We start from the raw sequence: 23,986 nt of genomic DNA on the forward strand, positions 1-23,986 counted from the left end.
ATCACTTTAATTTTCAAACTGTTTATTCATTTAGGATTACAGGACTGTGAGCTATAATGAACGAAAATTGATTAGTTATCTAGAAGCTGGATGTAGATGATCGCCAGAATTTCGTACAGTACTTTAAATTGGTAGTTTAAAGCAGTTACTTAACCCCGATCACTGCCCTAAACTAGTGTTTTCCACCTGATCAGCTAATAAACAGTCATTTACTGAGTTTACCTGTTAAAATCCTTTAGCCCCCTATGGAGCCTAAATTAATCATGTATATCCACCAGAGGAAGCTCTAGAATATGCAGAACAGTTTTAATATGCAGTAGAATAGATAAGAACTGGGTTGAGAAACACTGCTGTAACGTGACTTCTGTTCATTTGTATTTCACAGTAAGACCACATATCCTGACGTTTATAAAAGTCTCTATGAAACGTAAAGTTACATTCTTTTACATAAAAGGACACCATCTTAAGAAGAGCTCTCAGTAGAAAAAATAAAAGTGCAGGAGAAAATGTAAATATACAACAGAATTGACATGCCAATACATAATAATAATAATAATAATAATAATAATAATAATAATAATAATAATAATAATAATCTGTTATATTATTTTAAATATTAGGTGATAACTCAGACATTGCTTGCATAATTTTTCTAACAACAGTAGCTGTAATGTGGAGTAACATGTTTAGGTTGTAAAATCACCTTATAATAATAATTTACTTTTAATTAAAAGTAATTTCCACAAATGTTGTTCTAGGAAACTATTGGGTGGGCTTGGGTTCATATTGGCAAATGTGTCCCCCCCCCCCAATATCAAGCCCGCTCCTACGCCCTTGTATATATATATATATATATATATATAATATAAAAGAGGAAATCCTGCTCTGTTGACTGTATAGACCCTTATAGTCTTAGTTATACAGTAGCAGGCCTGCCTCCTGCTTCCGAAACGCCGCATTTATTCCTGCTTATAACACTGTATTATAAATATGTGTTACGGAAGAGGATAAAATACTCCTAAATTATCAAATACCAGGAATTAGGGATTAATTTATGCCAGTTTCACAGAATTTAACATCCAATAATCTTTACCGCAGGTTTATTAACTCTATTTATTGGGATTATTAATAAGGTAAATTGGGGGATAAAGTCTTAGGAGAAGTTTATAGAGACTATAATTCAATACAAGTATCCATAGTGATAAGATATATCACAATATTGATATTGTGTCACACCCCGAACATTAACACTAACACACACACACACACACACACACACTTGGGCTGGAAGTAAATCTGATGATTGTAGTTTTTACAACAATAGCTCCTCTTATTCTAACCTTTTGACAGCAATAAAGCAGTGATTACAACAGTATCCGTGTGTGTGTGTGTATGTGTGTATGTGTGTATGTGTGTATGTGTATGTGTGTGTGTGTGTGTGTGTGTGTGAAGTCTGCAGAGTAAGCAGTACAGTAGAAGGGCACGGAGTCTCAGCTCCCGCATGAATTTCTGTAATATAATCTCACTGTTCAACAAACTGCACATTCAGACGAAACACGAGATCAGAAAACTGCTGCTTAATCTTTATTTTACACATGCAACATACAGCCGGGAATCTGCAGTGATCAATCACACACACACACACACACACACTCAACCCACACATGCTTACTCATACACACACTCGCACAAAATCATTTGTTCACATGTACATACATTATATATAAGAGAAAAATGCAAAAAAGTAGAACAGTATGGAACATAGTAGAGTAGAGTACAGTACAGTAGAGTAGTTTAGAGTAGAGTTGTTTAGAGTAGAGTAGACTTAAGTAGTTTAAAGTAGAATTTAGTAGAGAGGAGTAGAGTAGAGTTGGGTAGTTTAGAGTAGAATAGAGTAAAGTAGAGTAGTTTAGAGAAGATTAGAGTAATTAAAGTCTATCAGAGTAGAGTAGAATAAAGTAGCAAAGAGTAGAGTAGCATAGTGTAACGTAGTTTAGGGTATAGTAGAGTATTTACAGTAAAGAAGAAAAGAGTACAGTAGTTTAGAGTAATAGTTGGATAGAGCAAAGCAGAGTAGAGTAGTGTAGAATAGAGTAGCACAGAGTTGAGCTTAGAGTAGAGTAGTTTAGAGTATAGTCGAGTATTTAAAGTAAAGAAGAGAAGAAAATAGTAGAGTAGAGCAGAGTAGAGAAGCATAGAGTAGAGTAGAGTAGAGTATTTACAGTAGAGAAGAGTAGAGTAGTTTAGAGTAGAGTAGAGTAAAATAAAGTAGCAAAGAGTAGAGTGGCGTACAGTAGAGTAGTTTAAAGTATAGTTGAGTATTTACAGTAAAGAAGAAAAGAGTAGAGTAGTTTAGAGTAGAGTAGCACAGAGCTGAGTAGCTTAGAGTAGAGTAATTTAGAGTATAGTCGAGTATTTAAATTAAAGAAGAGTAGAGTAGAGCAGAGTAGAGAAGCATAGAGTAGAGTAGTTTAGAGTATAGTAAAGTATTTACAGTAAAGAAGAGTAGAGTAGTTTAGAGTAGAGTAGAGTAGAGTAGAGTTGAATAGAGTAGCACAGAGCAGAGTAGCAAAGAGTAGAGTAGTTTAGAGTATAGTAAAGTATTTACAGTAAAGAAGAGAAGAGTAGAGTAGTTTAGAGTAGAGTAGAGTAGAACAAAGCAGAGTAGAGTTGAATAGAGTAGCACAGAGCAGAGTAGCAAAGAAAAGAGTAGAGTAGCGTAGAGTAGAATAGAGTAGCACAGAGTAGAGTAGCAAAGAAAAGAGTAGAGTAGCGTAGAGTAGAATAGAGTAGCACAGAGTAGAGTAGCAAAGAAAAGAGTAGAGTAGCGTCGAGTAGCATAGAGTAGAGTAGTTTAGAGTATAGTACAGTATTTACAGTAAAGAAAAGAAGAGTAGCATAGAGTAGAGTAGAAATGATTAGTGTACAGAAGAGTAGAACAGAGTTAAGTGGAAAAGAATAGAGTAAAGCAGTGTAGGGTAGAGAGGTGTAGGGCAGAAAAGAAGAGCAGGGTACAGTAGAATTGAGTACAGTAAAGTAAAGAAGAGTAGAGTAGAAATGAGAAGAGTACAGTAGTGTAGAGTAGAGATAAGTGGAGTATAGTAGAAATGAGTAGAGAGTCAAGCAGAAAAGAGTACTGTAGAGAAGAATAGAGCATAGTAGCATAGAATACAGTAAAGTACAGAAGAGTAGAGTAGAGTAGAGTAGACCAGATAACAGTAGAGTGCCATAGCATAGAGTACAGTAGAAATAGGAAGAGCCCAATAGCACAGATTAGAGAAAAGTGTAGTATAACAGAAATGAGTAGAGTGCAGTGTTTTAAAGATTAAGAGCATTTTAGCATAGAGTAGAGTACATTAGCATAGAGTAAAAGAAAAGATAACAGAAATGAAGAGTAAAGGAAAATAACAGAATAGAATACAGTAGAAAAAGCAGAGTATAGTAGAATAAAGAAGGGAAGAGTAGTGTACAGTAGAATAGAGTAGAAAATAGTACAGTAGATAAGAGAATAGAGAAGAGTAAAGTAGAATAAAGAAGGGAAGAGTAGTGTACAGTAGAATAGAGTAGAACAGAGTACAGTAGATAAGAGAATAGAAAAGAGTACAGTAGAATAGATTAGAAAAGAGTACAGTAGATAAGAGAATAGAGAAGAGTACAGTAGAATAAAGAAGGGAAGAGTAAAGTAGACAAGAGAAAAGAGAAGAGTACAGTAGAATAAAGAAGGGAAGAGTAGAGTACAGTAGAATAGAGTAGAAAAGAGTACAGTAGACAAGAGAATAGAGAAGAGTACAGTAGAATAAAGAAGGGAAGAGTAGAGTACAGTAGAATAGATTAGAAAAGAGTACAGTAGATAAGAGAATAGAGAAGAGTACAGTAGAATAAAGAAGGGAAGAGTAGTGTACAGTAGAATAGATTAGAAAAGAGTACATCAGAGTAGAGAATAGAGAAGAGTACATTACAATAAAGAAGGGAAGAGTAGAGTACAGTAGAATAGAGTAGAAAAGAGTACAGTAGACAAGAGAATAGAGAAGAGTACAGTAGAATAAAGAAGGGAAGAGTAGAGTACAGTAGAATAGAGTAGAAAAGAGTACAGTGCATAAGAGAATAGAGAAGAGTACAGTAGAATAGAGTAGAAAAGAGTACAGTAGAATAGAGTAGAAAAGAGTACAGTAGAATAGAGTAGAAAAGAGTACAGTAGAGTAGAGAATAGAGAAGAAAACAGTAGAGTAGAGAATAGAGTACAGTAGAATAAAGAAGGGAAGAGTAGTGTACAGTAGAATAGAGTGGAAAAGAGTACCAGAGTAGAGAATAGAGAAGAGTACAGTAGAGTAAAAAAAGAGTAGTTTAAAAAGTAAAGAATAGAGTACAGTAGTTTGCATAAGAGAAGGATACAGCACATAAGCATGGAGTAGAGTAGAGTAATGTAAAGTAAAAATAAGTAGAGATCAGTAGATTACAGAAGAAAAGACCATAGAAGAAAGTACAGCATAGAGAAGAGTAAAGAATAGAAGAGTATAGAGGATAGAGTAAAGTAAATGATAGAGTAGGGTAGCATAAAGAAAAGTAGAGTACAGTAGAAGAGACTAGAGAAGAGTAGCAAAAAAAGACCAAATTACAGTAGAATACAGTAGAGATGAATAGAGAACAGTAGAACAGATATGAATAAAGTACAGTAGTGCAAAATAGAGTTGAGTGGAGTACAGCAGAACATCTCAGAAGTAATATCTACTCACTCCAAATAATTTACCAAACTGTCAAAAGAGGAGAGCAGAGTATAGATAAACAGAGTACAGTAGAGCAGAGTAGAATTGAGAACAGTAATGTAAAACAGAGTTGAGTAGAGTACAGGAGATGAGTAGAAAAGGATAGAGTACAGTAGAAAAGAGTACAATTGTGTAGATAATAGAGTGCATTGGTTTAAAGAAAAGAAGAGCACAGTAGAGTAGAATACAGTATAATGCAGTAGCACAGAGTACCGTAGAGTAGAGAATAGAGAAGAGTACAGTGGTTTAAAGATGAGAAGAGTAGAGTACAGTAGAATAGAATAGAAAAGTGGAGAGCAGAGTAGAGATTAGAGAAGAGTACAGTCATTTAAAGAACAGACGAGTAGAGTACAAAGAAGAGGGTAGTTTAAAAAAGTAAATAATAGAGTACAGTAATGTACATTAAAAATAAGTAGAGATCAGTAGATTACAGAAGAAAAGAGCAGAAAAAAGTACAGCATAGAGAAGTAAAGTAGAGTATAGAGGATAGAGTAAAGTAAAGGATAGAATAGAGTAGCATAAAGAAAAGTAGAGTACAGTAGAAGAGACTAGAGAAGAGTAGCAAAAAGAAGAGCAAATTACAGTAGAATACAGTAGAGATGATTAGAGAACAGTAGAGTTAGGTAGTGTACAGTAATATCTACTCACTCCAAATATATGAACAAATAGAGAACAGCAGAGCAGAATAGAGTTGAGTATAGAACAGTAGAGTTGAGAACAGTAATGTAAAACAGAGTTGAGTAGAGTACAGGAGGAAATCTAACGCGGTAACGACTACTCACTCCATACAGTATATCTGAAGGATCTTGCAGATTAAGACGTTTTAAGAAATTTAGCAAAAAAGTTCAACAATTCTGTAGAAAAGAACGTAAAGATCTAGTTTGTCTATCCACAGAGTTTCATTCGACATGCTTTTGTTCAGTAAATATGCTGTATATTAACTCTACATACTGTACACAGAATTACTGTACTGTTGAAATTTTTCAGGCCTTATTTTAAGATCACACATGCAAAAAATTCCAAACTCAGCTAATCCAGGATATGAATAAATGATCAAACAGCAGCACTTTAGGACAGAACATCTGGAACATCTGGACTACATAGCCCTTCAACAGCTGGTTCTATACGGTAAACTCTTCTACACTAAGGCTTGTTCTGCATTGTTCTGTTGTTCCATAATTACTGTACAGCAAGATTAATCTGATCCAGCTAACTTAAGCTCAAACTCAAGAATATCCAATACGTGGGCTTCTTCCTGCGCCGTTTAAATACCAATAGTGCTTCTGAATATATCTATGTCTATATCTACAGGCGTGGTGGTTTGGAAATGAGTTGGAAATGTGTTCAGGCTTTCAAACGTTCATTGCTATCTTGGCAATATAGAAAACAGGTCAGTTTCCTCTGCTGAGAAGCGTTTGTTGGACACGTCCAGGTAGCTGCGCCGTTAAAATAGCAATCTGCCAAAGTTAGAGCTCACCTGGTTCTTAGAGGTAATGATGAGCAAAAGACACTCTGATTGGTTTATTTAACGTTACGCCCAAATTTAACCACACCCATGATTAATTAGTACATTAGTACATGCCTTTTGTACTAGGTGTACTTTTCCCGACGTTACGATAGCAAAGACACACTGAAACTCCCTAAATCAATCGGTACGGTGCTCGGGTGGAACATGGGCTAAGTGGGTTCCAGGACGGCATAAGCTTTTGATTGGGCTTTCCAAATGGGCCCAATAATTTATTTAATATATTTAACCTCTACTATCCCCATCATTGATATCCATAAGTAGGGCCATTTGGGTTTTCATTGGACAATCCTGATATTTGAGCTTAAATTATCTGGTGAACTAAGATATAAATACATAAATAAATACCTTAATAAATAAAAAAAACAAATATAAATAAATAAAACACCTCCAAATAAAATGTTTCCTATTAATTCCAGAGCACACTGACCCAACATTTGCCAACAAACTCCATAATGAACACCATAATGTTAGCTACTGGTATTTGACTGCAACTGTATACAGCTGTATACAACAAAGAACGTTATAAGAACGTTTAGCAACATTTTGAAAAGGTTTCAGGAAGGCTGGTCTGAAACGTTACAGAAATAATGATTCAAGAACCTTCTGAAAATGTGTGAAATAGCATCAGTTTGCATCACAACATTTTTAGAACATATCTCATTAGAACATAACATTCCCAAAACTAGAAAAACATCCAGAAAAAATGAGAGATTGAGAACTCAATGAGAGATTGAGAACTCAAGAACCCTTCCTGTCGGCGGCGCGAGCAGTCGCAGCGGCCACTCCGGAAGCAAAACACGGTGCTTTTGTTTGTTTTTCTGTGTAAATAATCCGATCTGAACTCGCAATCATGCAAAAGTTCGCTATGGGAACAACTTACGACCGACAGACCCTGCTAGACCTGCAAAATCAACAAAATATGTACTTACAGACGGTCTACGAGCGGAGCTCGGGGGGGAAAGAGCTTCATCTACTGTACCCACCCAGATTAGGGAGAGCAAAGACAATTGCTCTCTCTGGGCTCCGGCAGCTGATGGCAAGCTGCATGATCGGGATTCTAACCAGTGAACGTTCTAGAGACTCTAAGACTATCACTAATCAAACTCTGGATGGTGTTTGATGGAGGACATTTGGGTCAGTGCTCTCTGGGTGTAAAAAACAAGCAATAATACACAAACAAAGAGCTCAGAACCATTCTATACAATGATTATGAAAAATGATCAGTATGTTTTATTAGTAGTATTTGTAGTATTATTACTCCAGTATTATTGAGCTGCTGCTGCTGCTGCTGCGGTTGGTTGGAGCGTCCGGCTCATGGACTGAAGGCTCTGGGAGACTCAAAGTCCGACAGACCTTTGGGCTTGATGCCCTTATTGTTGTAGTAATCCACCACCTGATTGGGCACCTCGGCCAGAACGCTCTTCGCCAAAGCTGCAGGAGATGCCTGAGGAAAGAGAGCGAGAAAAAGAGAAGAGGTAAGAAGTTGTTTCTTGTTGTTTGTGAAATACAGCAGGTCTATCTGAGTTGTTTATGATGCTGCACATGATGAAACTCTTCCTCAACCTCTTCCTCGTTGTCTGCAGCAACTAGTAAAAGAAAATATTCAGAAAAACAAAATGAGTCGATCAGGAAAAGCACTGTGTCTTCATCAACCCGTCAATTAGTATTCATAGCCCCGCCCACCTCAGCTTGGGACCGCCCACAAACAGAGCTGAAGTCGGGCAGCGACGCCGTCTCGTCAGATAGGAGATAACTAACAGCGCTAGGAACAGCATGCAGTTCATTCCTGTGTTATTTGTGCGAATAACACATCAGTGTTTATATACTTTACCCAGTAATTCAGAGCTAAGAAACAAATGATTAGAATTAGTCTATGGAGGAAAAACACCACCAGCCAAGTACAATTGAGATAGGTAGGTGTTTAGATGTTTAGAACAGTACTTTCTGAACCTGAACTATACGCACCTCTGTGTGTAATGATCTATAGGTTTAAATAGGATCTCCGTTGGATTTGATGTTTTACTCTGAGAGACTCTAAGACTAGGTCAGTGGCTGAACTGCACTTAGCAGGGCATAATTACACGTTATAAAATAACATATAACATTACAAAGCAGTCTCGCTGCCTCCTGGTGTCGCAGTGCTGTTAGCCAATCAGAGGTGATATGTTTGCATGTTTGAATATTCATGAGCAAGAGCTGAAATCCTATCGTTTCTCCCCGCCCACTCCTCCACCGGACTTAAGCAGTGTTATACCGGATCACCGGATCACTTTTTCTTTTTCTTTTTTTTTTTTTTTTACAAAAATCAGCTTACTAATACTAGAAACACAACTAGACATTTTAAAATGAATGAAAAGAAACTTCACTATTAATTTATAATAAAGGTATTGGTACAGTATGGTCGTATATCAGTATATGGTATGGGAGGTGTTTTGTGATGGGTGAAATGTATCAGGTTAGTTTGTGAAGAATCACAGAGTGTATTAATATTACACAGAGCTCAGAGTTATCCTGCTTTATACACTTCTGTGTGTGTGTGTGTGTGTGTGTGTGTGTGTGTGAGTGTGTGTGTATGTGTGTGTGTGTTGGTGTCATCCCCATGCGTCTCGCTCCAGCTGTTCTGTGGACAGAGTGAAATGAGAGTGACACCTACACCATTTCACCCTCACAACAATGCAGAGTGTTAGATTTCATCTCTCCTCCTGTCCTAACACTTCCTCCCTCTCTCTCTCTCTCTCTCTCTCTCTTTCCCTCTCTCTTTACTTTCCTCTCTCTCTCTCTTTTCTTTCTCTCTCTCTCTTCTGTAACTGAAAGGAGGCTGTTGTTCCCTGTTGTATCCTCTATCCTGGATACAAGATGTGAATGAGATACCACATTAACCAACAACAGTACCACATCAACCCACGCAGATACCACAGTAACCCATATACAGATACCACAACATCCCATAGAGAGATCCAAGGCATCCCATACAGATACCACAACATTCCACGCAGATACCACAGCAACCCATATATACAGATACCACAGCAACACACACACACAGATACCACAGCAACCCATACATACAGATACCACAGCAACACACACACAGATACCACAGCAACCCATACATACAGATACCACAGCAACACACACACAGATACCACAGCAACCCATACATACAGATACCACAGCAACACACACACAGATACCACAGCAACCCATACATACAGATACCACAGCAATCCATGTAGATACCACATCAACTAATGCAGATACTACAACAACCCATGCACAGATACTACAGCAACACATATAGATAGCACAGCAACCCATATACAAATACCACAGCATCCCATATACAGACACCACAGCAATCCATACATTCAGATACCACAGCAACCCACACATACCACAGCAACCCATGCAGATACCACTGCATTACATGCAGAAACCATTAGAACCCCAAGCAGATACCACAGGAACCCATACATAGATACCGCAGCAACACATACATATACCACAGCAACCCATACAGATACCACAGCATCCCATGCAGATACCACAGTATCCCATACAGATACTACAGTATCCCATACAGATAACACAGCAACCCATACATACAGATAACACAATAACTTACACGGATACCACATCAACCCACACAGATCCCACAACAACCCCTACATACAGATACCAAAGCAACCCCTACATACAGATACAACAGCAACCCATATTAAGATACCACAGCAACCCGTATACAGATACCACAGCAATCCATATACAGATACCACTGCAACCCACACAGATCTCACAGCAACCCGTATACAGATACCACAACATCCCATACAGATACCACAGCAACCCCTACATACAGATACAACAGCAACCCATACAGATACCACAGCAACCCACAAAGATACCACAGCAAGCCATACAGAAACCACAGCAACAAACAGATATCATAGCAACACATATAAATACCACAGCAACCCATACAGATACCACAGCAACCCACAAAGATACCACAGCAACCCATACAGAAACCACAGCAACACATATAAATACCACAGCAACCCTCAAAGATACCACAGCAGCCCATACAGAAACCACAGCAACCCATGCAGAAACCACAGCAACCCATGCAGATACCATAGAATTCCATGCAGATACCACAACATTCCATACAGATACCACAGCAAGAATTTGACTGAACTTAGAAATTGACTTTAATTAGAACCTAGAGAATCAGAATCAAACTGATAAGGAAACTGAATCGAATCAGACCTTGTGAATCAGAATCATGTTGATATGGAAGTTGAATTGAATCAGAACCTAGTAAATCAGAATTAAATTTGATAAACAAATCTGATTTACCTGCAGCTTTAGTTTACTGTATAAAAGATTTCAAAACTTCGAAAGTTTGAAGCAGTAGAGACGGTTCAGCAGCAGGAGGAGGACGGGTCCAGACGTCTCAGAGTGTGTGTGTGTGAGAGTTCTGAATCTGCTTGTTCTGGTTCTAACGACATGCCAAATCTAATTACACACACCACAGCTTTCCTGATACACAACAGCACTGCTGATGAGAGAAAAGCGAGCTCATCCAAGCTTCCACTGTACGCTCGTTCGGAGTCTGACGGCTGATGTAATTAATTACTGCGAGAGCGTAGCGGCACGCGCCGTCCGGACCCCCAGCAGAATCAGAACCAGGCTTTAAATACAGCAGGTGATATAATATAATATACAGTAACGGCTTCTGGACACTTACTGTAGATAACTAACATGAATATACGCTGTGCTCATTAAATAAAGTTAAAGAGCCACAGTACACGTCCAATCGTATGCAGACACTACTCACAATTAGTGAGCTGAGCTGTGGAGCGCTGGCAGATGGAGCTGTATAATGGTAAATCTCATCATCCAATAGAAAACAGCCTGGCTTGTTGTCAAACTTGTTAAAGAAAAAGTTAAGACTCAGAAATATATTGTGATATACAGAGAAATACAACGCAGCACATTTACAATACCAATGCATTTCAATACGTGCATTTTTTAAAGCGCAAAAATATGTGCTGCATGTGCATGTACCCCGGGTGCCAAGTATAATACAGCAACTACCTGTCAAGTTTTTATGCATGTGCTTGGAAACGATTTTATTTAACATTTTTAAACGTACTAAAAACATCACTGCCACATCACTTGTATCCAGAGGTGGAAAGTAACGAATTACATTTACTCACATAATGTAATTGAGTAGATGTAATGAGTAATTTGTAATTTTTAAAGTAGTTTTTAAAATAGGTAATTTTACTTTTACTCAAGTACATTTTGACACAAGTAATTTACTTCGCTACATTAGAAAACTCCCCGTTTGTCACGAAGTGACCCAGGCAGGGAGATGAGGAGGCGGACGCAAGTGCAGGTAGGGTGAAATCAATAAACAATAATTTAATAAATAAATAACAAGTAAACAAATAGACAGATAAACACAGAACAAATGAATGGAACAAGACTATGAACTAAACAAAGCAGAGACAATAACCAGGAATAAACAAGATAAACAAGGAACTAAAACAAGACGGGATAAACACAGAGCAGGAAACCAAGGAGCGCAGGAATGAATACAAGAAACAGAGGTACGACAAACAACAGAGGTTAGTGCAGAGACCGACGGAGGACAAGGTGGCAGAGGAGGGCTATTTATAGTAACACAAACACACTAGAATGGGAAACACCTGGGGAAGGGGCGGAGCTACAAATGAGACACACATGGAAAAGTACTGAGACAGGAGACACAGGGGAGCACAGGTCACGTGGGGAAGACACACAGAGACACTGAGTAAAAAATGAAATGCTGGGAAAAAAAAATAATTGTCTAAATTAAAAAACAAATTGAGTTAATATTAATATTATGCTATTATTAATATTAATATATATACATATATTAATATATGCTTCTTTACGGCACTGCGCATGCACCGACCAACATTTTTTTATTAGGAACATCTGCTTGGATGTTAAAAAAACATGTAAATAGCAGTAAAAAGCAAAGTAATGGCAAGTTAAAAAATAATAATGAACTGTAAAACTATAAAAATACAGTTTTTAGTCGCCTATATGACCATAACCTTTTAAATGTTTAACAGTAGAAAGCTATGCCACTTGTTTTATGGGGCGGTCTGAACAAATACTGCCTGAAAGATCCAAATTATTTAATTTAATAATTATTTAATTTATGATTTGTTGTACTTTTTTACATTAAATAAATAAAAGTAACTATGTAACTTTTACTCAAAGTACATTTTAAATTGAGTACTTTTTTACTTTTACTCGAGTAGAATTTTAGCAAAGTAAAGGTACTTTTACTTAATTACAAATTTTCAGTACTTTTTTCACCTCTGTTTGTATCAATGTTTTAAGGTTTCTTTGGAAATGTTATTTTTAACGTTTCCATGATGTTAGTATTCATCTAGCTAGGAATGTTATGTGAAAAACGTTTAAATAACTTTGTGATGCAAACTGTGGATTCTTGGAACATTATTTAGATGGATGTCAAAATGTTGCTAAATAATAAAACGTCTAATAATGTTATCTTTAAAGCTGGGTTGGTTGCTAAGTGCTGTATAATATGACAATCAGCATGAACCACTTGTGCCAACACTCCGGTTACTGAGTATAATATGAGAATCAGTCCGTGCTGCTTGTACCAGCACCTCAGTTACTAAGTATAATATGGGAATCAGTCTATGATGCTTGTGCCAACACCCCGGTTGCTGAGTATAATACGGGAATCTGCCTGAGCTGCATTTGTCAATAGCCCAGTTAGTTAGAGAATTAATCCATGCAGTTTGTACCAAAACCCAAAAACCTTGCTAAGTATAATACGGGAACCGGCCTAAGCTGCTTGTACCAAAACCCCGGTTGCTGAGTATAATGTGGGAATCAACCCTCACTGCTTGTGCCAACACCCCGGTTACTGAGTATAATATGGGAATCGACCTTCACTACTGGTGCCAATACCCCAGTTGCCAAGTATAATATAGGAATTGACCCTCACTGCTTGTACCAACACCCTGGATACTGAGTATAATATGATAATCAGTCCATGCTGCTTGTGCCAACACCTCAATTGTCAATATTATAACACAACAACTGGCCTCAGCTGATGCTGAGCGTACCATTCTTTAGCTTCCATGGGATGTGGCAAAAGTCATGGGACACGATGCAATGTCCGTGTCACTTAGTTTTTAAGGAATGAAGAAATACTAAAAGAACAGGAGAGCTTCAGCTCTGCAGATGTTTTAAAGGATCTCCATATTGCAAAACCTGTCAGGGATCAAATCACAGCAGATCAAGGGCTCTTATTTTGAAGTGTTCTTCAGGGTATGGATAAAAGTAGTGAACTTTCAGTGAACTTCCCTGCCGTAAGCGTTATTTTAGAGAGCGGCTGCTGCAGCGCTGAAGCGGAGGTGAGTATCACGCCTAGCTGAGCACAAACAAACCCTTCCTCAGTGAGGATGAGGAGGAGGGGCAGGTTCTACACCACTGCTCCCCCAATCCCTAATTAACGGAGAGGAGGGACTCCAAAGCCTCAGAGCTTTGATGTTCTCAGAGCTCCGGTTCGGGCCCTCTGATTGGTCCTGCTGTAGAAAGAAGTGCACTGACTGGAGACAGAGGGGAGAGATGAAAACAAAAGGATGTCCTCAGAAATACCCTTTCCCTCCCTCTCTCTCTCTCTTACTTTTTCTCTCTCACTCACTCAATTTTCATTCTTTTTTCTTTTTTTTAATTTAAAATATATTTTTTGGCATGCATTGCAACAAACAACTTTTGCCAAAGCAATGAAACAAGTAGTTAATATACAAAAGGTAAAAAAATAACAATAAATATAAACAATATACATTACCATACCTTACATATAAAAGTAATCTAATAGATAAATAAAAAATGAATGAATAAGATTTCAAAAACATTATTATTAGTTATTAGTGTTATTAGTTGTAATTATTTAAAATAATTGTGATGGGACTCTCTCTCTCTCTCACTCACTCTTCCTCTCTCTCTTTTCCTCTCTTTCTTTCTCTCTCTCTATCTCTCTCTACCAGTCTCTCTCCCCCTCTTTCTGTACCTCTCTCACTCCCTTTATTATGACGGGTTTAATAATAAAGCAGCCAAACATTAATAATTATAATAATAATAATAATAATCACTCTTTCACTCTCCCTCTCTATCTCTCTCTCCCTCTACCTATCTATCTCGTTCTCTCACTCTCTCTTCCACTCTCCCTCTCTCTCTATCTTTGTCTCTTTCTCTCTCTCTGTTTTTTGCTCTTACTTACTCTCTCTATCTCCCTCCCTCTCACACTTTTTCTCCCCACTCTCTCTTCTTCTCTCTCTTTAACTCTCTCTCTCTTCCCCCCTCTCTTTTTCTCTTTCTCCCTGTCTCTCTCTTTCCTCTTCCCTTACTCTTTAAGGCTCTCTCTCTCTCTCTGTATTGTTATGACTGGTTTAATAACAATGTTGCCAAACATTAATAATAATAATCAAATACAACAAAAAGCTCTCTCACTCTCTTTCTCACTCTCTCTCTCTCTTCATCTTTCTCTTTAACTCTCTTTCTTTAACTCTCTCTCTCTTCCCCCCTCTCTCTTTCCTCTTCTCTCACTCTTTAAGGCTCTCTCTCTCTCTCTCTCTCTCTCTCACTGTATTGTTATGACTGGTTTAATAACAATGTTGCCAAACATTAATAATAATAATCACATACAACAAAAAGCTCTCTCACTCTCTTTCTCACTCATTCTCTTCATCTTTCTCTCTCTCTCTCTCTCTCTCTCTCTCTCTCTCTCTTTATTGTTATGACTGGTTTAATAACAACATTGCCAAACATTAATAATAATAATAATAATAATAATCAAATTAAAAAAACTCTCTCTCTCTCTCTCTCTCTCTCTCTCTCTCTCTCTCTCTCTCTTTTATTCACTCACTTCCTTTAGTATGGGTTCCTCCTTAGGCCACAGATTTCTGCACAATTACAAAATCCTCTTTAAATGTGTTTTTATTATGAAGCCACAGCTGATCAATACATCATCAATCTTACATACATCAATCAATACTGGAAATGCGTTTGATGGACGGAAACAGATTAGATCCCAGAAGGACTACAAGACAGACACTGAACTGCTCATTTTCTCCTGCACAGGTTAAGCACTGAGATTCAGCTAAGAGTGTATGTTCTCTTTGCTCTAATAACGTGTAGTGTGAGTGTGTAAGTGTGTGTTCACTGCTAAAGATGTGTTAAGGGTGTTGGTGAAGTTCTGCTGCACTGGTGTAAACTGGTGTAAAGTGGTGTAAAGTGGTGTAAACTCAGGAACTTACGTGTTTGAAGTTTCGGAAGGGTACGAACTGGACGATGTCCCGGAGGACGGGTTCTCCTTTGGGCGAGCGCAGAATCCCGTCGTCTCCGTCCAGCATCTGCATGTCGCTGAAGTCGGCGCTTCCTATGCCAACGATGATCACCGACATCGGCAGGTGAGAGGCGTGAACGATGGCCTCCCGCGTGTCCGCCATGTCTGTGATCACGCCGTCCGTCAGGATCAACAGAATAAAATACTCCTGACAGAGAAAGAGATAAGAGAATAAGAAAAGGAAAAGAGAAAGAGGAAAAGAGTTAAGGAAAAATTACAGGTAATTCTGAGACCCACTACATCTCACTTTACCTCATCATATCTCACTTTATATCATTATGCCTCGTTACAGTAGTTAGTTTGTTAGGGCATGTTACTTCACTATACCTCATTATTCCTCACATCTTACTATACTTCATCATACCCCACTATACATCATACCTCACTATACATCATACCTCACTACACCTTACTATACCTCATCATACCTCACTATACCTTACTATACCTCATCATACCTCACTACACATCACTATACCTCACTACACCTTACTATACCTCATCATACCTCACTACACCTAACTATACCTCATCATACCTCACTACACATCACTATACCTCACTACACCTAACTATACCTCATCATACCTCACTAGACATCATACCTCAATACACCATACTACACCTCATCATACCTCACTACACCTTACTATACCTCATCATACCTCAATACACCTTACTATATCTCATCATACCTCAATACACCTTACTACACCTCATCATACCTCACTACACCTTACTATACCTCATCATACCTCACTATACCTTACTATACCTCATCATACCTCAATACACCTTACTATACCTCATCATACCTCAATACACCTTACTATACCTCATCATACCTCACTACACCTTACTATACCTCATCATACCTCACTACACCTTACTATACCTCATCATACCTCACTACACCTAACTATACCTCATCATACCTCACTACACATCATACCTCAATACACCTTACTATATCTCATCATACCTCACTACACCTTACTATACCTCATCATACTTCACTACACATCATACCTCAATACACCTTACTATATCTCATCATACCTCACTACACCTTACTATACCTCATCATACCTCACTACACCTTACTATACCTCATCATACCTCACTACACATCACTATACCTCACTACACCTTACTATACCTCATCATACCTTACTAGACATCATACCTCAATACACCTTACTATATCTCATCATACCTCACTACACCTTACTATACCTCATCATACCTCACTAGACATCATACCTCAATACACCTTACTATACCTCATCATACCTCACTACACCTTACTATACCCCATCATACCTCATTACACCTTACTATACCCCATCATACCTCATTACACCTTACTATACCCCATCATACCTCACTACACCTTACTATACCTCATCATACCTCACTACACCTTACTATACCTCATCATACCTCACTACACCTTACTATACCTCATCATACCTCACTACACCTTACTATACCTCATCATACCTCAATACACCTTACTATACCTCATCATACCTCACTACACCTTACTATACCTCATCATACCTCACTACACCTTACTATACCTCATCATACCTCAATACACCTTACTATACCTCATGCTACTTCACCATACCTCATTTTACATCATAATACCTCACTATACCTCATAGTTTGTCGCTACATCTTACCATACCTCATTATACCTTACTACACCTCACAATACCTTACTTTACCTCACTATATTTCACAGTACCTCACTATACCTCACTATACCTCACCACACCTTCCTATACCTTCCAATACCTCACCATAAGAGAGAGATACAGAGATAAAGAGAGATGTAGGGTGTGAGTTCTCGTGCTGAACTACTTTTTGGGTCCCCAGACCCGTAACTGGGCAGAGTCTGTGCCTCCAGTTAACCCAGTTACAGTGGCCCAGTTTCACCCTCTCATCCTCTCCTCCATCCCTCCATCAGATCCTCCTCTCCTCTCCTCCTCCGATCACTTCTACCCCTCCAGTATCAGATCTATACTCCTGATTTCTCCTGACTCTGTAGGATCTGTTATTAATTTCATAACGGTACGAACGGTAGGTTTTTAACGGTACGAAGGGAAACACACTGGTTGATTTTTATTTATAAGACACTCTCCGGTCATTTGCCAGAATACATCACTTCATTGATGAATGTAAAAAACAGTAATTATCAGACTCGCTCAAGTGATTGGATCAGCTGCCAGGTTCCAAAAGTTTTTAGCTACAGAACAGCAGCAGTGAGCTGGAATTCACTACAGGACACTCTAAAACTCACTAAAGCTCACTGGTGTCACTCAATCATTTTAAACTATTAATATCTAACCACCTTCAGACAGCCTGTTCCTGTTTTACTTAATCTTATTTATCCTTAACTTTTATTTTAGTCCTTCTTTTAGTTTTATTTCCTTTTTTAAATTTTGTTTCCTTATTTTATTTTCATTTTATTTATTTATTTTTATTATTATTATTATAGTTATTATATTATTTTTTTATTATTTTAATAGTTCTGTATTTTTGCTTTTTATCTTATTTTGATTTTCTTTTATTGTTATTACTATTTTTATTATTACTTTATTTACAAGTTAGTTTTAGCTAATTTTAACCCATTTTTGTTGTATTAGTCTTACTTTCTTTTGATTTTTTTTTGTCAATTAAACCATACTTAATTATAATCATTATTTTTTATTTTTTTATTTTTATTAATTAATTAATTAATTTATTATTATTATTATTATTATTATTATTTATTTTATATATTTTTGTATCTATTTTTATATTTTATTTACTGATATTTTGCAATAATTAAATTTAGCTTTTATTTTCTCTGTCATGTCAATCCCTGTTTCTGTAAATTCATCATACCTCACTATACATCATATCTCACTATACATCATCATATCTCACTATACATCATCATACCTCACTATACATCATATCTCACTATACATCATCATACCTCACTATACATCATACCTCACTATACATCATCATACCTCACTATACATAATCATACCTCACTATACATCATCATACCTCACTATACATAATCATACATCACTATACATCATCATACCTCACTATACATCATCATACCTCACTATACATAATCATACATCACTATACATCATCATACCTCACTATACATCATACCTCACTATACATCATCATACCTCACTATACATCATCATACCTCACTATTCATCATACCTCACTATACATCATACCTCACTATACATAATCATACCTCACTATACATCATCATACCTCACTATACATCATCATACCTCACTATACATCATCATACCTCACTACACATCATCATACCTCACTATACATCATATCTCACTATACATCATCATACCTCACTATACATCATCATACCTCACTATACATCATCATACCTCACTATACATCATCATACCTCACTATACATCATACCTCACTATACATAATCATACATCACTATACATCATACCTCACTATACATCATCATACCTCACTATACATCATCATACCTCACTATTCATCATACCTCACTATACATCATACCTCACTATACATCATCATACCTCACTATACATCATACCTCACTATACATAATCATACATCACTATACATCATCATACCTCACTATACATCATACCTCACTATACATAATCATACATCACTATACATCATCATACCTCACTATACATCATACCTCACTATACATCATACCTCACTATACATAAACATACCTCACTATACATCATCATACCTCACTATTCATCGTACCTCACTATACATCATACCTCACTATACATCATCATACCTCACTATTCATCGTACCTCACTATACATCATACCTCACTATACATCATCATACCTCACTATACATCATCATACCTCACTATACATCATACCTCACTATACATCATCATACCTCACTACACATCATCATACCTCACTATACATCATACCTCACTATACATCATCATACCTCACTATACATCATCATACCTCACTATTCATCATACCTCACTATACATCATACCTCACTATACATCATCATATCTCACTATACATCATCATACCTCACTATACATCATATCTCACTATACATCATCATACCTCACTATACATCATATCTCACTATACATCATCATACCTCACTATACATCATATCTCACTATACATCATACCTCACTATACATCATACCTCACTATACATCATCATACCTCACTATTCATCATACCTCACTATACATCACCATACCTCACTATTTATCATACCTCACTACACATCAGCATACCTCACTATTCATCATACCTCACTATACATCATACCTCACTATACATCATCATATCTCACTATACATCATCATACCTCACTATACATCATATCTCACTATACATCATCATACCTCACTATACATCATATCTCACTATACATCATCATACCTCACTATACATCATATCTCACTATACATCATACCTCACTATACATCATACCTCACTATACATCATCATACCTCACTATTCATCATACCTCACTATACATCATCATACCTCACTATACATCATACCTCACTATACATCATATCTCACTATACATCATCATATCTCACTATACATCATCATACCTCACTATACATCATACCTCACTATACATCATCATATCTCACTATACATCATCATACCTCACTATACATCATATCTCACTATACATCATCATACCTCACTATACATCATATCTCACTATACATCATCATACCTCACTATACATCATATCTCACTATACATCATACCTCACTATACATCATACCTCACTATACATCATCATACCTCACTATTCATCATACCTCACTATACATCATCATACCTCACTATACATCATACCTCACTATACATCATATCTCACTATACATAATCATACATCACTATACATCATCATACCTCACTATACATCATACCTCACTATACATCATCATACCTCACTATACATCATATCTCACTATACATAATCATACCTCACTATACATCATCATACCTCACTATACATCATACCTCACTATACATCATACCTCACTATACATCATACCTCACTATACATAATCATACCTCACTATACATCATCATACCTCACTATACATCATACCTCACTATACATCATATCTCACTATACATCATCATACCTCACTATACATCATCATACCTCACTATTCATCATACCTCACTACACATCAGCATACCTCACTATTCATCATACCTCACTATACATCATATCTCACTATACATCATCATACCTCACTATTCATCATACCTCACTATACATCATACCTCACTATACATCATCATACCTCACTATACATCATACCTCACTATACATCATACCTCACTATACATCATCATACCTCACTATACATCATCATACCTCACTATTCATCATACCTCACTATACATCATCATACCTCACTATTCATCATACCTCACTACACATCAGCATACCTCACTATTCATCATACCTCACTATACATCATATCTCACTATACATCATCATACCTCACTATTCCTTACTATACCTCTTCATTCCTCACTACACTTTCCTTTACATCACCATACCTCACTATACTACACTTTTCATTCATAAGGCGCATTAAGCGACACTAGTAAGGATGCTACATCAAAGTGAGCAAGGGTGTCTCAATGTCTTCCTTCTAATGGTAAAGCTGGGGGAAGCGCCTAAATAAACAAAACTGCGTACCACTTTAAAATAAGACTACCTTTATAAAGGGGTTATAAATGTTTTACAATTAGTTTATTAATGGTTACTAATTAGGTTGTAAATGCCTTAAAAATCATTAATAATCAGTTATAACACATACGTAGAAAGGGCAATGATATAGACGGCTGTGGGTTCACTATTTGGCAAACAACAGGTCATTGTTGCCCTTTCTACATGTGTGTTATAACTGATTATTAATCATTTTTAAGGCATTTACAACCTTATTAGTAACCATTAATAAACTAATTGTAAACTGTTTATAAACCCTTTATAAAGGTAGTCTTATTTTAAAGTGGTACCCAAAACTGTAATTGTTAAATAAAATTTTGCTGGATGTTAATCTACACAGATTTCTCTCCTGAAAACTGTTTATTTGGGTGAGTAAAGCGCTTCCGTTTATTTACAGTAAGTAAGCTCTAGCCCCGGTTAGCAGTGCAACTCAGTCACGCTTAGCAGTGCTAGCCAGCCACGGTTATCTGTGATTATAAACCAGGGTTATTCCACCAAATATTGATTTCTGAACTCTTAAAACTACTTTATGAATATGAACTTTTTGTTTTCTTTGCATTATTTGAGGTCTGAAAGCTCTGCATCTTTTTTGTTATTTCAGTCATTTTTCATTTTCTGTAAATAAACGCTCTAAATGAGAATATTTTTATTTGGAATTTGGGAGAAATGTTGTCTGTAGTTTATAGAATAAAACAACAATGTTCATTTTACTCAAACATAAACCTATAAATAGCAAAATCAGAGAATCTGATTCAGAAACTGAAGTGATCTCTCTTTTACATACCATGGCCTCCTTGATGTGCATCTCCTCCGAGGCAGAGTTGGCTACCTTCTGGATGATGGGGGCGATGTTGGTGGGGCCGTAAAGCTGAATCTTCGGTAAACAGTTCTGATAGGCTTCTACAACACCCTGGATACCTGCCAGAACAAATAAAGGTAAAAAAAATGTGGTAAAATAGTGTTTTTACAGCCGCAAATTAAAAATATCCATATCAGGGTACTTTGTAATAATGATTTTTCTTTCTTTTGCAAATTTATTTCTAATTTCTCTCCCAATGTGATGCTCCAACACCAGGAGGGTGAAGACCAGCACACACCTCCTACAATACATTTCTGAGTAGCATCACAGCGCTAACACTCGGAGGAAAGCAGCGCAGCGACTCGGTTCTGATACATAAGCTCACAGATGCAGCCTTGTGCTAATCCACATCACCCTAGGAGTGATGAGGAGAAAGAGAGAGCGCCATCCACTGTACCCACCCAGAGAGAGCAAGACCAACTGTGTGTGCTCTCTCAGGGCTCCGGCAGCTGATGGCAAGCTGCGTGACCGGGATTCGAACCAGCGATCTCCCGATCATAGTGGCAGTACTTTAGACTGCTGCACCACTCCACTGCAAGACTCCAATAAAGCAATTTACCTACACAAATATACAATATATACAAATATACAACCCACAAATAAAAGTAAATATAATAAATAGCACATCAAATACAATATATAATGCTTTCAAGAATATCTCAATATTACAATAGCTTATGTCAAAAGTTGTCTTAATTCCTAACATTACTTACTTCTACATCTTATTTTAATCAGCAAAACAACATCCTTATTCAATGTTGTGTTTTTTATTTAATTTTTGTGTACATAGTAAATGAATAGTGAAGTGATCTATCAGATTATGAAGGAACACATAATTAATCATGTAGAAACTTAAAAGCAGTGTTAAACAAACCAAAATACTCCTTTTTCTGAGGCTATTAACTGTGATGAACTCTTGCTCTTCTCTCCAGAGGTGGTCCTGATGAGTGCCAGTTTCATCATTATAACGTTTTTGATGTTTTTTAAGACTGACCTTTATTTTTTCTTGAAGTAATTTTTTTCTTTATTTAGTTGAGTAGTTGTTGCTTCTAATAATAAGGATTATTATAGAACATTACTGAAATATTCACTATTCACTGTATACCTGTAACTCTACCTCTTCACTACTTTACTTTAACTGATGCTCTCAAACACTTTATTTATTTAAGAGACAAGAAATTCAAGTAATTAACTCTTGATGAGTTCAGCACAGCTGTTAACTGAAAGCCTGGATTCCAGGAGACTCTACCTCATAAAACTGACTGAGAAAATCCAGCAGAGATGTGTCTAAATATGTATTTTATTCATAGTTTGGATTACTTTAGTACTTTTGACTGGTAGAGTATGAGGTTCACTTCTCTGTGAGCCACAGTTATCGTCTAAATGAATAAAATCTCAGATAAAAAACTAAAGTCTACATCACGTACGACGTCTCCACAGTCCGAGTTCATTTCTCACATAAAGATTACTGTGGTCTCTCAGCATGGTACAGATCTGATGTGCATGCGGGAGCACGGAGGCTAAAAATATAACGCCGAAAGCTGGAGGACACGGAAAATGAAACACACTGGATAAAAGAAACACA

The 23,986-nt window shown here is 36.9% G+C and overlaps 1 protein-coding gene across 1 annotated transcript in view; it reads right to left on the reverse strand.

The window, feature by feature from the left end:
* Positions 1–1,561: 1,561 nt before the first annotated feature.
* Positions 1,562–23,986, reverse strand: part of cpne4b (copine IVb) — a 99,188-nt gene continuing 76,763 nt past the window's right edge. The window contains exons 14-16 of the mRNA XM_022665340.2: positions 22,327–22,460; positions 15,648–15,884; positions 1,562–7,735 (exon numbers count right to left, since the gene is read on the reverse strand). Of these exons, the coding sequence (XP_022521061.2) occupies positions 7,604–7,735; positions 15,648–15,884; positions 22,327–22,460 (503 nt within the window). The 3' untranslated portion in view covers positions 1,562–7,603. The remainder of the gene's footprint in view (positions 7,736–15,647; positions 15,885–22,326; positions 22,461–23,986) is intronic.

The sequence above is a fragment of the Astyanax mexicanus genome, chromosome 3 (genome assembly GCF_023375975.1).
Source record: "Astyanax mexicanus isolate ESR-SI-001 chromosome 3, AstMex3_surface, whole genome shotgun sequence".
NCBI classification, from domain to species: Eukaryota; Metazoa; Chordata; class Actinopteri; order Characiformes; family Acestrorhamphidae; genus Astyanax; species Astyanax mexicanus.